Source organism: Drosophila nasuta, chromosome X, assembly GCF_023558535.2.
Source record: "Drosophila nasuta strain 15112-1781.00 chromosome X, ASM2355853v1, whole genome shotgun sequence".
In the NCBI taxonomy this organism is placed as follows: domain Eukaryota; kingdom Metazoa; phylum Arthropoda; class Insecta; order Diptera; family Drosophilidae; genus Drosophila; species Drosophila nasuta.
The window spans coordinates 14254933-14271165 of NC_083459.1; the positions used below are offsets into that span (position 1 = coordinate 14254933).

At 41.5% G+C, this 16233-nt stretch overlaps 3 protein-coding genes across 3 annotated transcripts in view; 2 read left to right on the forward strand and 1 right to left on the reverse strand.

Moving 5' to 3' along the window:
* The window catches only part of LOC132795623 (uncharacterized), a 34875-nt gene extending 19506 nt beyond the window's left edge, over positions 1 to 15369 (reverse strand). Inside the window, exons 1-2 of the mRNA XM_060806421.1 lie at positions 15253 to 15369; positions 3601 to 5690 (exon numbers count right to left, since the gene is read on the reverse strand). Coding sequence (XP_060662404.1) covers positions 3601 to 5690; positions 15253 to 15369 — 2207 coding nt within the window. The remainder of the gene's footprint in view (positions 1 to 3600; positions 5691 to 15252) is intronic.
* On the forward strand, positions 1498 to 2249 carry LOC132796026 (mitochondrial import receptor subunit TOM20 homolog B-like). Its single transcript, XM_060807037.1, has one exon. The coding sequence runs from the start codon at positions 1631 to 1633 to the stop codon at positions 2123 to 2125; it is 495 nt and encodes a 164-aa protein (XP_060663020.1). The 5' UTR covers positions 1498 to 1630; the 3' UTR covers positions 2126 to 2249.
* LOC132796757 (AF4/FMR2 family member lilli) overlaps positions 11102 to 16233 on the forward strand; it is a 114668-nt gene continuing 109536 nt past the window's right edge. Inside the window, 2 exon segments of the mRNA XM_060808020.1 lie at positions 11102 to 11194; positions 15408 to 15627. The gene's annotated coding sequence lies outside the window, so the exon portion shown is untranslated.

Below are 16233 nucleotides of genomic sequence, written 5' to 3' on the forward strand. Positions count from 1 at the left end.
CTTGCCTTCCTCTCTCTCTCTCACTCTCATTCGCTCTCTCTCTCTCTTTCTTTCTCTTTCTTGCACTCACCCCCATGTGCAACTATCAACAATCTTGGGCAACGAAGCGTTGCCATATCTTTGGTGCTGAGTTTACGGCTTTTGTGCGCGTTCTTCGCCTTTAAAACAAACCCAACACAATTCTTGACTCTGTTTCGCTTTTGTGCTTTGTGCTTTGTGTTTTGTCTCGCCCATTCGCCCGAAAATCGTGATGGGGGGAGTTGCGGGTGGCTGATGGGAAAGCGGGTTAAATATTGAGACACAAAGCTTTGCAATGCCATCAAAGCAAACGAGTTAATTAGCCTTAAAGCTTGTGACTTACGCTTTTGCAGCGCGATCAAATTGAGGTGCGAAGCAAAAGCTTTGATTCTTTTGTTTATTCAAAGATCAAAATTAAACCGAGAACGTTAGGCAAATTACATGATATTAATCAAAGCTATTGTCTATTGTAATCAAATTGAAGTACATCAAAAGCTTTAAGTAAATAAAATTCTTTTAAGCAGAACTCGTGTTTATTAAGATAAACTTGAAGCAAAAGCTTCGAAGCTGCGTTTTGGAAGAGCTTCTGTTGGTTTATTAAGATCAAAATTAAGTCGTGAACTTTAAGCAAATCAAATGCTTTTAAGCAGAGTTTCGAAAGAGTTTAAGATTTGTGGCTTAGGGGTGAAGAACTATCGATAGTCTACGCCATCGATAGTGCTTGATAGTTTCCATAAACTATCGACTATAGCAAGGAAAATCTATTGTCGATAGTTGTCGATATTGCAGTAAAAGAAAATAATTGAATTACTTTTGCTGATTAAGATCAAATTTAATCGAACAGTTTTTAGCACCCCAAAAGCTATTAGGCATAACTTTTGGTTATTGAGATTAAATTTAAGAAAATCAAATCTTTAAAGCTCCGTATTGGAAGATTGATTGAATCAAAATTAAGCGGATAACTTAAAGCCAATCAAATACTTTTGTTTATTGAGATACAATTTAATGAAAGCAAAAACTTTAAATTTCCGTTTTGGCAGTTTTTTGTTTATTAAGATTCAATTTAAGTGGAGAACTTTAAGAAAATCAAATGCTTTTAAGCAGAGCTTTTAAAGAGTTTTTGCAAACAAAAACAACACAAAAGCTTTGTATCAAATCTAAGCAAACAATTTCAAGCAAAGCTAAATTCTTAAAGAGATTTAGCTTTAAACTTGGCTTAATTAAGTTATATCCAATTTAACTGGATATTTTAAGCAAATGCTTATAGCTTTTTACGTACGTAGATACCAATGGAAGAGATTGAAGCGATTTAACTCAAGAGTGCAAGCTTTAAGCTTGGCCCAACTGATTAAAAATTGGTAGTTTATTAAATAGTTTCAGCCCAAACCAATTTGTTCAGCTTCTTTCTTAATAAATAAAAAATAGTTAATCCCAAATACTTTCGAATTGAAAAGCAAAATACAGCGTAGTAAGCGTTGAGTTGTTCATCTGCTAATATTAAGACTGTATTCCATTTAACGTTTTCACTACACTGAGAGAGCAGAGTAACCAAAATTTCGAGTGGATCGATTGCGATTACATTTCACACAGAAAGGAGATTACGTAATACAGAATGTCCAAATTGAATGGCGCCACAGTGATTTTGATCGGTCTGGCAACACTGGCCATTGTGGGATACTGCATCTATTTCGACAGCAAACGACGCAAGCATCCGCTTTACAAGCGTCGCCTTTATGAGCGGCGTCAGTTTGAAAGGCTTCTGAAGGTGCCACAAACCGAACAGAGCTGCTCCCCATTGAACGCTGAGGTGGTTGAATACTTTTTGCAGCGCGTGTATTTGGGCGAAACATATTTCAGACGCAACGATTGGAATCGTGCCGTCCATAATTTCTCCAATGCGATCATGATCTGTGCCGATCCGCACATATTCCTCTGCAAACTGCGTCGCATCATTCCCAAAGAGCTCTACGAACAGATTATGGCGAGGGTGCGTCTCTTGGTGCACACCTCCGATAACTGGAGTCGGAGTCGATCGTCGTGCCAACTCAGCAATGATAGCAATGAGTCAAATCGAACTCAATCGGAAATCTACAACGGTGACTATTGAGTTTGCGAGTCATTTTTTCCATTGCCGGACAATTAATGCCGGGTATTGAGTTTATTTTGTGTTTTTTATTTTCAATTACTGCATGCGACACAAATTTCAAGTGGCTATTAATAAAGTGCATCTGACTTAACCTGTTGCTCTACAGTTATTGGATAGTGATAGTCTTAAGGTCAATCACGCCTCTAGAATCAAATTCTGATGATTTTTAGTTAGTCCTGATCTTTAAAAGATTTGTGTATAACTTTGAGCAATAACTAACTCTAGTCTTAACTGGAACATAACTTGTCTATAAGACAGGAATCTTATAGTGCAGCTTTTACATTGGGTTTTTAAGGAATTTTTCAATTTGTATATCCGCTTCCCAAAGTATATATAATGTATTCTTGATCAGCGCCAACAGCCGAGACGATATAGCCATGTCCGTCTGTCTGTCCGTTCGTTTAAGCACCTAAAACTCAGAGACTATAAGAGATAGAGATATCATTTTTTTTCGAGAGCATTTGTTATCTTCTGACGCCCCCGCAAATCGATAAAAATCGAATAACAATCGTAATTTTTAGGTTATAGTCGCAAGTATGATTGCGATCAGATACAAATTGTATATGTTAATTAAGAAATACTTTTGTATGGGAAATCGCGCCTACTGCAATCGGGTTTTTGTTGATTTTGCTGACAATATGGTATATTTTGACCTCTAGGATATATTTCGAATGTAGTACTTCAGCGATATACCAAATATAGTCTTCGGTATATTTTAGTATTTTGCTGTCTATTATATGGTATATTTTATGAATAATATCACACTGATTTGCCCTCATTCAAACTGTGTAACGGATATCTCACAGTAGAGCAAACCCATCTGTAGCTTTATTTCTTGTCTTGAGTTAATCTAGACTTTAAACTTATTCGAGCAATAACTAACTTGAGTTAGAGTTGAAACATGGGAAACTTGTCTATGAAATAGCTATTTTATATCTAAGTTTTTGCCTTGGTTTTGTAATTCCATTTCTTTTTTTTTTACTTTTTAAATTATTATTATTATTAATTTTAATTTTAAGTAGAACATGAGAAACTATTCTATAAGATAGAAATTATATAGTTTAGCCTTTGCATTAGTCTTTTTTTTAAGAATATTGTATTTTTCTTATATAATTTCAATATTTGAACATTTTTGGTTAAGAAGATTGTTCCTTTTTGGCTCTTTGTGATTTTCAAAGACTTTTTATATATTTTGAGTGTTGGCTATTTGGCCATTTTTTTATTTTCTATATTTCTTGATCTCTTAGTGACTTGATTCTCTTTTTCTTAACTTGATATGTAAATAATCTTTTGGCTACTTGATATGTAAAGAATCTTGTGGTTGCTTTAAATGTATAGAATCTTTTGGCTGCTTATAAGTAAATAATCTTCTGGTTGCTTTATAAGTAAAGAATCTTCTAGGTACTTTATATGTAAGGAATCTTTTGGCTACTCACTTGTTCAGTCGATCGGTGTCGTTGTCGGCCAGATTGAGGAGATACGCAACGAACTCGACGTCGTTCTTGAACTGCAATCGAGTGCGCATGTGCTCCCATTTCTCGGCATTCTTGGTGCCAATGTAGATGTTCTTGCTGTAGTTCTGATGCCGATACTTGCGACGTTCGCTGGCAGCGCTGCCACTGCCGCTGCCGCTGCCAGCGTTGCTTGATTGCTGATGTTGTTGCTGCTGATGTTGCTGCTGGAGTTGTTGCTGTTGATGATGTTGCTGCTGATGTTGTTGCTGGTGCTGTTGTTGTTGCTGCTGCTGCTGTTGTTGTTGCTGCTGATGCGAATTGCTGCTGTGACGGGACGACAATTGTTCGTTGCCCAGCGCATGGTTGCTGCTGTTGTTGTTGGTGGAGAAACTGGTGTTGCTGTTGCCACCAACACCACCGCCGTTGCCACCGCCAATCAAACTGTTGGGCGCCACAACAATGTTGCCGATGCCAGCAGCAGCAGCCGCTGCCGCATTGCTCACCATGTCCAGCACCGATGTCGTTGCATTCTGGCTGTGATGCTCCAGCTGTGCGGCAGCAGCCACATTGGCTGCATTCAATTTGGCTGCCGCTGCGGCAGCAACCGCCGCCGATGCCGCTGCCGCAGCAATGCTCATGTGCAAGCCGCTGCTATCGCCAGCAGCCGAGCTGCCCAAATGTGTTGCTGTCAACGCTGTCCGACTATCGACATCATCGTCATCGTCCTCGTCGTCATCATCGTCCTCATCATCTTCATCATCGTCGTCGTCGTAGTTCGCTTGTTGCTCATGTCGCAGATCGGCTGGCAATGAAACCACATTGTTGTTGTTCAGGTTGTTGTTGTTGCTACTACTGTTGTTATTGTTGTTGTTGTTGTTGCTGCTGGTGTTGTTGTTGTTGTGGTGATCCATGGCATCCTCGTCTTCGTCATCCTCATCATCGTAATCATCCTCGTCCTCCTCAAGCGGTTCTTCTTCCTCTTCATCGTCATCCAAGTCGCGATCACGCTGCTTGTTGCTGCTGCTGCCGTTGTTGTAATGATGTTGCTGCTGCTGTTGTTGTTGTTGCTGCTGCTGCTGCTTGCCATTGTGCAGCGCATTCACTGCGGCAGCAACCACTGCTGCTGCTGCTGCTTGGGCTTGTGCTGCGGCTGCTGCTGTTGTGGTTGTTTTTGCTGTTGTTGTCGTTGTGCCGTGGTTGCTGTCGTCGCTGCTTTGTGAGCTGCTGCTGCTCCGACTGCTGGCATTGCTATTGTTGTTCATGTTGCTGCTGCGATGCCGCGCGTTGGCAATGCTGTTGTTGTTGTTGCTGTTACTGTTGCTGTTGTTATTATTGTTATTATTGTTATTGGTGTTGCTGTTGTTGACAACAACATTGCTGCTGCTGCTGTTGTTATTGTTGGTGTTGCTGTTGTTGTGGTTGCTACTGCTACTACTGTTGCTGTTGCTGCCACTGCTGGCGCTCAATGCAGCTGCAGCCGCTGCCGCCGCCGCCGCAGCAGCGCGACTCAAGAAAGGCGCGCGTGGCACTAAAGGCGTATCGGAATTATCGGAGCTATCGTTAAAATCGAATGCACTGAAATCGGCTGCATTGCTGCTGCTGTTGGCTGCTACCGCTGCTTGCGCTGCAGCTGCTGCTGCTGCCGCTGCGACCGCTGCCTGCTGTGCTGCCGACGATGTTGCTGCCGCTTGGGCTGCTGCTGCTGCGGCAGCGGCTGCAGTTGTTGTTTTCGACATGTTCAGTTTACTGTTATTATGATTATTATTATTATTGTTATTGTTGTTGTTGTTGTGGCTGTTGTGGTTGTTGTCGTTGCTGCTGCTTCGGCTGCTGCAACTGCTGCTGCTAGCGCTGCTGCTGCGACTGCGGCTGCGGCTACGGCTGCGACTGCTGCTGTTGCTGCCGCCGCCGTTGCCGCTAATTGGCGTCGTGGGTCGTTGCTGCTGCTGCCGGCGCTTTGCTACCGCTGCTGTTGTCGTTGTTGCTGCCGCTGCAATTGTTGTTGTTGTTGTTGCTGCTGCTGCTGTTGTTGTTTGTTTGATTGCGCTTTGCCGAACGCTGCTCAGTTTTTGCTATTTGTTGTTGTTGTTACTACTGCTGCTGCTGCGTCGCGAATTGCTGCTGCTGCTTGCGCTGCTGCTGCTGACGACGCCTCTCTCGGGCTCTGCTACCGTCGCTGTCGCTGTCACTGTCGCTGCTGCTGACGCTGGCGTTGCTGCTCTTTGCGCCTCTCTTTGCCTCTGCTGCTGTTTTTTGCTTCTGCTTCTTCTTCATTATTCACGCACACAAGTCGCGTGCTAACTGCACACACACACACGCACACGTCGCACACACTACTCTCCTCGTTGCTGTTGCTGCTGCGGCTGCTGCGGCTGCTGCGGATGCTGCGGCTGCTTTTGTTGTTGTTCTTCTTCTCGCTGTTGGTGTTGGTGTTGCTGCTGTTGTTGTTGCTGTTGCATTGCTTGGATTTGTCGCTTTTATTATTTCACTTTTGGTATTTCTTTTTTCTTTCTATTTTCTAATTGTTGTTATTTCACTTGATTTTCTAGAGAGGGAGGGGGGGACGAAATAGAAAATGTAAAACGGACTGCAAAGCGTCGTTTTATCTACACCCGCGCGCATACACACACATACGCACACACACAAGCACACAAGTGGCGGCGCTGTTGACGTCGACGCAGGCTGCGGGAGCACAAAATTCAGCGAACGCGAAAAGAGAACCAAAAAAAAAATGTAACTGGTAAAAAAAAACAGCGCACTCGCTGTGGCGCTCGTTTTGCGCTGTCTGGCAACGCTGCGACTTTTGCTTGTCACTTAATATCTGGCGATTTTCTTTGTTGTTGTTGCTGCTACTGCTTTTTGCTTTGACTTTGTTTTTGCATTTGCTATTTTTGACTTGAATGCACTGTTGTTGTTGCTGCCGCTTTTGATTCTTTACTTTTTGAGCTCAGTTGCTGCGCCTACGCCCCACGCACTGAGAAAAAAATGCAAAAAAAAAATGAAGAAAACACCTACAGCAACAACAATAAGGCAGAAAATAATGCTGCTCCGTTTGCTGCTGCTTTTCTATTTTGTTGTTGCTGTTGTTGTCCTTTTCGCCGATATTGTTGTTGCTATTTCAATTTCGAGCAGTATTTTTTTTCGCCATCGTGTCATTCGCTCTGCTTTGCTTGTTTGCTTGCGTGTGTGTGAGTGAGTGAGACACCCACCCAGTGTTTCAGTGTAGTCGTGTATGTGTGTGTGTATGAGCCTGACAAGGCGTTGGAGTGTCGAGTGTGGTTGGGTGGATGGCCTACGCTATGGGGAAGGGGGGCAAGGAGGGGAGGCACTGGCGGGTGGCGACTACTGCTAGACGCCTCGCCTCGCTTTCGCCGCCTTCGCCGCCGTCGCTGCACTTTTTGCCATTTGCTTACTGCGTTTTCGCTTCGCTTCAATTTCTATTTCCAATTCTATTTGAATTTGGTATTTTTTTCTTCTTTCTTTCTTCTTTTTCGTTATTTCGTTCACTTCATGCACTTGAATTCACTTATATTTTGTTCACGCACTCGAAAAGAAATTTGTCACAGGAAAAAAACGAATGAAAATAAAATTCTAACGAAAAGAAAAAAAAATTGCGAAGCGAGAAAATTCTTATTGGCTTTGTTGTAATTTATTTAGCTGCTGTCGTTTGTTGTTGGTGTTGTTGCTGCTGTTGTCGCTGCTGTTGTTACTGCTGCTGCTGTTGCTGATGTTCTTGTTGTTATTATTGTTATTGTTGTTGTCATTAATGTGAGCTTGATTTGTTATATGCATTTCCTCAGCTGCTTATTTTATTATATTTTATTTTATGTGTGGTTTTTTTTTTGTTGTTTGGTAATCCGCCGTTTTTGAGACTATTTCGAGCGTTTTCTCCGCAGCGCTCAAATGTCGTTACTCGCTGGTCGCGTCGGAATGAAGGACTTTTTATTTATGTGTATGTCCTCGTCGTCGTCTCCATCGTCGTCCTCGCTGCTGCGCTGCCGTTGCTGTCGCTGCGACGCTGCCATTTCTCTATGTCTGTGACTGCGCGCGCTTCCCTCTGCCTCTCACTCTCTCTCTCTCTCTCTGTGTTTCACTCTCTCTCTTTCTCATTGCATGCGAGCACGTGTGCGTGTGTGTGTGTGTGTGAAGTACGAAAAAGTTTTGAGCGAGCAACGCCGCCAAAGCGCCGCAAAGACACACACACACACACACACACACACAGAGGCTCTCACTCACTCCACACAGACTCTCTCAGGCTGAAAGCTCGGTCCAAGTCGCGGCAACGTTGCCGTCGCGTCAACAGCGCGAACGAAAGCCCTTACACACAAACACACATACATATATCTTCGAGTGTGTGTGTGTGTTTGTGTTTGCACACGCGAATTGAGATGACGACGACAGCGACAACGACGACAACGATAACTACGAGGACGAGGACATTGTTTACTACACTGCCCGAAAAATTAGGCAACACTTCTTACACTTATCGAATATAATACTAAACAAATAAATAAATTAACAAATAAATTTCATAAATACTATTATCATAAACCTACATTTTTATTTTGTTTTCTATTTATTAAATTTTCTTAAATACTCCAAATTAGTGTCCAATTTAAATTAAGATTTTATCTTGTAATTTTGTATAGAATACATTTGCATTAATACTATACTTTAAATTTGCAGAAACATTAAGTTTAGTTTTTATTAAGTTAAATTTGTTAACAATAAGAAACATGGGTGGATAATTTTAACTTTATTTCTTCGCAATAAAGAAGTGGCTTTTCATTTTTCGATCTGCAAGTTCCTTTTATTAACGTTTTAATTTTCAATCAATTCAATCAATCACAATCGCAAGCAAGCATAAAACATATTCACACAATACCTATGCAAGTCCGTGTAGGTGTGAGTACAATGCAAGGCTCTCCCACTCACTCCCACTTTTTTTTTTCACTTTTGCTTTTTGCAAATGAAGATGAACATCTTATCTAATATGGGAGTGCCCCTGTGTAATAGACACGATCAGCTATCGTTAACTGCAGCAATAGACTATTGCGACCTCGCTTGCACTCGCAAACAACTCAATATTAGTTGTTGTTGAGATTTGTTCTTCGCTTTGGTAAACGCAGATAAACTTCTACTTTAATGCACACATACATACATATGTATGAAGATGAAGATCTACTCGAATACTCTATGTATTTGAGTACGTCTGTGTAATAGACATGAGCAGCAAACGTTTGCCTATTGTCAATCGCGCACTCACTTGCACTCGTATAATTTGCTTTTGTTTTTTTTTGCTTTTAGTATTTTTTTGTGGTTTCCTTTTTCCTTTTTACATATTGCGAATGCACATGCAGGCAAAACCAAATTGACATAAACGACATATTTATGTATGTATATTCTAGTTAGAATATTGCTGCACTTGTTGCTGCACATAGTTTTTAAAATTAATTTAAGAAATAAGCTGGCCAAAGTAAACTCATGCATTTATTTGTCAGAATAGTAACTAATAATAAATACTAACTAATTTTGCGCAGTGCACTGCGTTCTGGTGCCTGACATTGCCACACATCGTCATCTGCGCCATGTTCTGCCATTCTACCCGCCTTCGCCTTCGCTTTCGCCTTTGCCATCTTCGCCTTTCGGCCCACCAACAGCGACCTACCGCCCCACCCCGCCCCGCTCGACCGCTCCACCCACGCCGCACCATCATGAGAGGCAAACGTATCCACGTTATCGTTGTCGTTATTGCCACGACGGCGGCCGTTGCTGTCACAGTCAGCAGCAAAGGCATTGAGCAAGGGGGTGTGGCGGAGGGGTTTAACGCAAAGGAAGCGAAACCAAAGCGAATGGCGCCACCCCCAAAAAGTCTATGCCGAAAACAAGGCACAGTGTGCTCGCTGCCGCTGTCGTCGCCGTCGCCGCCGCCGCAGCCATAGACACAGCGTCGTGTATACAGTACTCTCCCCTTCCCCCTCCTCCTCCCGCTACCCCTACTCCACACGCAGTGGTCATAAATCGAATTTCTGTTTATGTAGTGGTAAAGCTGCTGGCATATCTCCCCTTTCATACCCCCAAGAGGCAGTCACACAAGACGTGTACGACGTCAACGCCGCAGCTAGCAGCGCGCAGCAGCGCAGCGGCGTCGGCAGCGACGCATCGCGAATGCTTTACGGTTTGTTGTGTTTTGCTCGATGCTGCCGAGCTGCTGAGCTGCTCAACTGCCGCCACCCCACCACTTCACTCTGCCCACACATACAGAGACACACACAGTGTGTTGTCGCTGTAGCGGGTGGTTGTTTCGGGCGGCAGCGCTGCTCGCGTCGCTGCTGGCATCGCATGTGGGCGGCGTGGCGGTGGGACGAGTGACTATGTCGCTCTTTTGCGCCTGCTCCTGCTGCCTGCTGCTGTTGTTCGCACAAAATTCGCAGGACTCGTTGCTTTTTTGGGCGCCCCTCGCACATATGCAATGCTTTTTTTTTGCTCGCTGGGGGTTGAAAGTGCTCGAAAGCTGAAATTCCTTCTCTGCTTACTGCCCACGATAGCCTCTTATATATATGTGTGTGTGTGTGTGGTGTGTTGTGAAAACTAAATTTGAGTATGTGTGCTCGCCACTCGTTACTCGTTAGTTGCTACAAATTTACTGTTAATACCAAATCATTTCGATAAACGATAAACAACACTGTTTTCACACAATTTCAATCTATAATACAATTTAATTTATTAAAATATTATAAATAAATGAATTTTATTAAAATTACGTAGCAATCGATAGTTTTTTTTATTTTATGTTAAACAAGCTGAAAAGTTACTCCAATAAATACTGCTTTCGATTATTATACAGTTCGATTTTTGATTGTTCTGCCGCCAGTGGCAACGCCCTGTCGATAAACTATAGCAAGAGAAACCAGACTGGCGTATGAGAATTTCAGCAATCACAAATGCTGCCAGATTGCCCAATAAAAGTTTCAATATTTTTTAGCTTGCAGCCGTGCAATAATTCATAACATAAATATACAAGAACCGTTTACAAAGCAGTTAATAACAACCAATAAATATTTAGAATATCTGTTATCGACATTAAATTGCTGCCAGATGATGTAGTGTCTACCTTATGATAGATAGCTTTTATTGCATAAAAAACAGACTAGATCGATACAAGCCCATGGCTTGGGTAAGCGCAGCTTTCAAGAGCAGGACAACTTGTGCAAGCTTTGTGTAGCTTTCAAAGTTGTGCACAACTTGCAAGCACTATTAGCGCCATCTAGCGCACAAGCTGAGCAATACTAAGCCTGACCTGCTGTTGAGGGTGGCAATGACAACTGCAGCTTTGGCGCATGCGTGAGAGAGAAAGTACGAGAGCGAATGCACTCTCTTCAATAAGGCTCTCTTTCGCACTCGGTCGCCGTGAGCATCGTTTTGAGGTTAAACGCGCATTGGCAATGTTCGAAGGCATCGTGACTTCAGTTTCAGTTTCCATTTCAGTTTCAGTGCGTTCTCTGCATTTGGAGCACCAACGAAATTCCCCTCTCCGCCCAACAAAAATATAAAAAAAAAACGTTCAAAGTATTTTGTATGTGGAATTCACACAAAAATATATTTAAAATCGAACAGTGTCCGTGCGCTGACGACGCGATTAAATAACGCGTGTTTTCATTCAAAATAGTGCCAGCAAACATTTGCTTTTTTTGCACATTTTTTTTTTGTGTCGCCAACGTTGCCGTTGTTGTTGTTGGTGTGTGTTATTTGTTGTTTTTTTATATGTTTTTTTTTGGCGTAACGTGCTAAAATTGAGTCAGCAAATTGAATTTCCACACCGAGTTTCTCTGTTCATAAACGCGCGCGTGTTCGCCTTGTGAATGTGTGAGCGTGTGTGTGTGTGTGTAAGTGTGTGTGTGTGAGTAACTGTATGTGTGTGTGTGTGTATGTGTCTTTGCGTGCGTCTTTTGTATTGACATTATGGAAGCGTACTTATTATATAAAGTGCTCGCCTCTTGGGCCAATTGACAGTTGTCAATTGGCAGCAGCAGCAGCTTTGATTTGTAGTCCAATTGCCGGCAGGCGCGACCATTGTTGCGGCTTTAATTGCACGCACAGTAAATTTAATTAAATAAATGCAGGCCGCCCATAAGTATGCTTCAATATCTTGAGAACAGTTGTTGTGGGGCAGGGGAAGAAACGGAGGCCGAGGACGACATGACTTCGTAGCAACATGTCTTTGACTCAGATTCGAGATGCTCGTTCATACACAGACCTAAACACACACGCACAGACTCGCTCACACTTGGGCTAATGCTCGCACTTATATTGACACACACGCACTTCTCATAAACGCACACACAACCACGCATATACTCCCACTTACGCACACAGTTGCAAACGGACATTTTATAAATTTATTATTTTGACGCGCGCTCTCACTGTCGCTCTCTTGCTCTCAGGCTCGGTCCACTTCGTGTCTGCCTTCGTTAGTCGTGTAACGACGCTCTTTTGCCCTTCGAAATGTCAAAATATTGCGGACAAATCGTTTTGTTGTTGACTCGCACTCGCTCTCACTCTCCTGCACCCACATTTTGTTGAGCTTGTGCTGAACAGCATTGCCAACATTGATTTCGTGTCACATGTTTTTGAGCTTTTCCTTTCCAACTAAAAGAGAGAGCACATTTTTAGGCAGTTGCGCAGTTCTCTCAGACATTCAATCATATGTTTTGGGAGCACTCTAGCAAACTACATTACATTCCTTTGAAGCCGAAAAATAAGATATGAATTGACGAATTTAAATATACTTTACAATCGTTGCTAAACTATCATAATAATAAATATTTATGGAAAAAATTGCATAACAACATATTTCAATAAATTTAACAAAAATATAACTTCCATTTCCATTCAAAATGTGCACAGAAATGAATTGTTTTTAAGCAAATTAATAAAACAATAACATTGAAGTATAACTTATTTGAAATTTAATTGAAAATTTATTAATATAAATGTTACAATATTTCGACTTTTTAAAATGCTTCAAAAATGTATGCCACATCTTTTTGCGTTATTTTTTTCTGGTGAATTTTTCATAATTTGTAGACAATAATTAGCTAACAGTCCGCCATCAAACAGAATAATTAAGTAGGTAATTTTAAATTCAAATTTCATTGAAATTCAAATGCTAGCGCCCAAGAACAAGAACAACAAAGATCAAATAAAACTCACAGCTGGAACAAACGTGAAAACCTCCCTGACTCTCTCTTGCTTGCTCTGAATACGCACTCTCTGCAATTGGAGCTTACGCTCTCTTGCTCTCTTTGGCTGTCGTCCGCTCTCTAGTGCGTTCGTCGTTGGGCAGCGACAGCGGCTGCGATAGCGGGTGTAATTGAAATCCAATTGGCAATTCGCCTGTAGGTTTAGTCCTGACTCGTACGCGTTGCTGTAAGGTCCTAACAAGCGCAAAAGCAAAGAAATCAGCCTGCTAACAAAGTAAGCAGCAGCGATAACCAGCAAAAATATCACAATTATTTTTTTCCTGTGTCTCTCTTACTGTGTGTGTGTGCGTATGCTTGCTTGCTTGACTGTGTGTGTGTGTGCGAATGCGTGCGTTTGTATGTGAGTGCGAGTATGTGCGTAAGTATATGTGTGTGTGTGTGTGTGTAACGCGCGCTGGCAACAACAATAACGACAAGAAGAAGCATGGTGTAAATTTACAAAACTGAAGCAGCAGCACAAATAAAGAAAGAAAACGAAATAAAATTCACACACACATACACACGCATACTACATAAAATACACACGCATACTTACAAGGCGCACATACACGCACAAGGAGCCGCAGTCAAAGCAAAAGTGAAGTTTAAGTTAAAGACAAAGGCAAAAGGCAATAAGAAAAAAAAAGGAAAAGACAAGTAACTGTGATTCCTCCAACTCGAAGTGAAGTCGCGAAGCAAATGTGATTGAGAGGGGTGCGCGAGTGGCGATTTATTATTTTTGTTGCTTTTTTTGTTGTTGTTGTAGTTATTGCTGCTAGTCGCTAGTGTAGTTGTTGTTTGTGTTTGGAGCGATAGCAGCCAAAGGCGGTGAAATGAAATCATGAATGGAATGGAGGAAGAACAACGTGTCACAAGCGACAAATGACGAAAGTCAATTCGTAAAAGACAAAAAAAAAAGTCGTAGACAACGACAACAACAACCATAAGTGGAAGAAGAGGAAGAAAAACACGCAAGTTGCGTGTTGTTAGACTCTGTGCAGAGCTTTTACCGTTTGCCATTTGCCATTTGCCGCTTACCGTTTGTCGTTTTAGCTGTTTAATCGTTCACTTGCTTTAACTTTATCTTCTTCTTGATTTTGTGCAAGTGCAAAATATCGAACATCGCCCTCGTCAGAAAAGAAAGTCTCTGTTTCCAGTCGCCGTTGCCGTCGCCGTCGCCGTCGCAGTCTCGGTCGCTGAGTCAGCGTTTGTCTTTGCCGCAGAGGGTTGTTTTTTTTTCATTCTTTTTTTTGGTTTTATTGTTGTTGTTTGATACCCGCTATGCAGAGGGTAGAAGTGTTTCACAATTTAGTGCAGAGTGTGTTTTCTAAAGTATTGAAGTATTTATATTCTTGATCATCTTCGATCGCCGTAATTCCATTCTCTAAAAATCACTTTGCTATTCTTTTAGATCTAAAATATTTTTTCAATAGAAATAGTGCTAGCTACTTAATTTTTAATACTGGTCATATCAAATAGAGGAAACATTTTAATTCAAACAAAACGTTCACAAATTTCAAATACAATATTATGAAACGTAGAAAAAGAACCCAAATTAGAAAGATTTTCAGAATTCCTGTACAAATACAATTGGTAGCGGGTATTTCAGAGTCGAGAACATTCGATAGTCGGCTTCTTAGTTGTTTTCGTTTTCGTTTTCCTTTTGATATTTATATTATTTTATTTAGCCACGTTGTGCCACGTTCAACTTCAACCACTTGCCGCCCCGTCGACGTCATCGCACGCGCCCTCTGCTTGCTCACTATCTTTCTCTCTCCCTCTCTTTCTCGCTCTTTCGCTCGGTGTGTGTGTGTGTGTGTGTGTGTGTGGTGCCCTTGCTAGTCCGCCCCTGGCAGACACTTGCACAGCCCCGACTCGCATCCCTGGGGCCAAGAGGCAGCCATACAAACAAATAACAAAACGCAATCAAAACCAAAAACCAAAAACAAAAAGAAAAAGAAACGAAAAGAAACGGAACCCAAAACTCTTGGTGTCATTGGCACTCGCGGAGTATTTTGTTTAAACTTTTTGCCATTGCACCCTTTCATCAAGAACTTCCACTTCCACTTCTTTCTTCATTCTTTGCGCTTTGACATCGCGTGCTCGTCGTGCATATAAAAAAAGTAAGGATACTATACAAATGAAAGAAACGACAAAATGAAACGAAATCATGAATCAAACGGATTAAAGAGAATCGACAGCGACAACGACAACGACATCGTAATCGAAATCGAAATGCAATGAATCTTAACCGATTCAAGCTAACCCAACTTAATGCGAAACGGTTATTTTTGGGCGCATGCAACGCAAAGTGAACACAAAAACAATTGCAAAAAAAAACGTATAAACAAAAACAAAATCTATGCTTAAAACCCGCTAATGTTGCACCCACCACCGCTAAACGCAACCGCTCACCGTTCACCACCACCACCAACACCACCACCACTACTACTACTATTAACACCACCACCAATACCACCGCCACCGCCACCGTCACCGCCACCGCCATATTATCACTATTTGCCACCACTTTCGACTACTAAATAGGCTAAGTAAGCAACTAGCGTAATAACTAAAAACGAAGAAGCAAAAAAAATCGAAATGCAATAACAACACCAATCATCAAAAGCCAAAATAAAAAAAGAGCACCAGTTGAAACCAGTTGCAATCCATACCAAAACAAACAAAAATTTATAAGAGACATCTACCAAATTTATCACGACGTTTATCAAAATGTTGCCAACGCTTCCTCCATTTGCAATAAAAAGTGAGCGACTCTTTACTACCTTTAGTACTAGTAACTTACTTACTACTACTTCACCACCTACAACTACAACTACTACTATTACTATTTCCTACTACTATTTCTACTACTACTACAACTACTTTCCAAAAAGTACATATGTTCGTTCGTTCCATTTTTAAACTAAATAGTGTGTAGAGTGTGGTTCATCTAAAAACTCCCGCCCCTCAACCTTCCCAACCTTATCAACTTGTTGGCCAACTAGTGGCATTCTTTTTTTTCTGTTTTTTTTCGTATCTCGTTCAATGTTTGCCAAAAATTAAATCAATCTACAAATCCAACTCGTGACTTTCTTCAAGAGCCTTGTCCTATCATTGTAATAACTACTTTGTGTATGTGCATTTTCCCCAAACAATTCTTCAACTTTTTCTATTCACTTCTTCCGGCAACAAAACTTTTCGTCAACTGTTTGAAAATTGAAAAAGCAAACAAAAAAAAAAAAAAAAACCCTAAAAAAAACAAACAAAATTTGACAAACAAAATTCGAAATGCCAAAAAAACTTAAACTCAAACAGTTCTTAGCAAAAGTTGGACCACAGTTATGATGGTTTTTTCTCCTTCATGTACATA

What these genes read in the sequence shown, in the direction of transcription:
- LOC132796026 (XM_060807037.1), top strand. Translation starts at nt 1,631, where the DNA reads ATGTCCAAATTGAATGGCGCCACAGTGATTTTGATCGGTCTGGCAACA.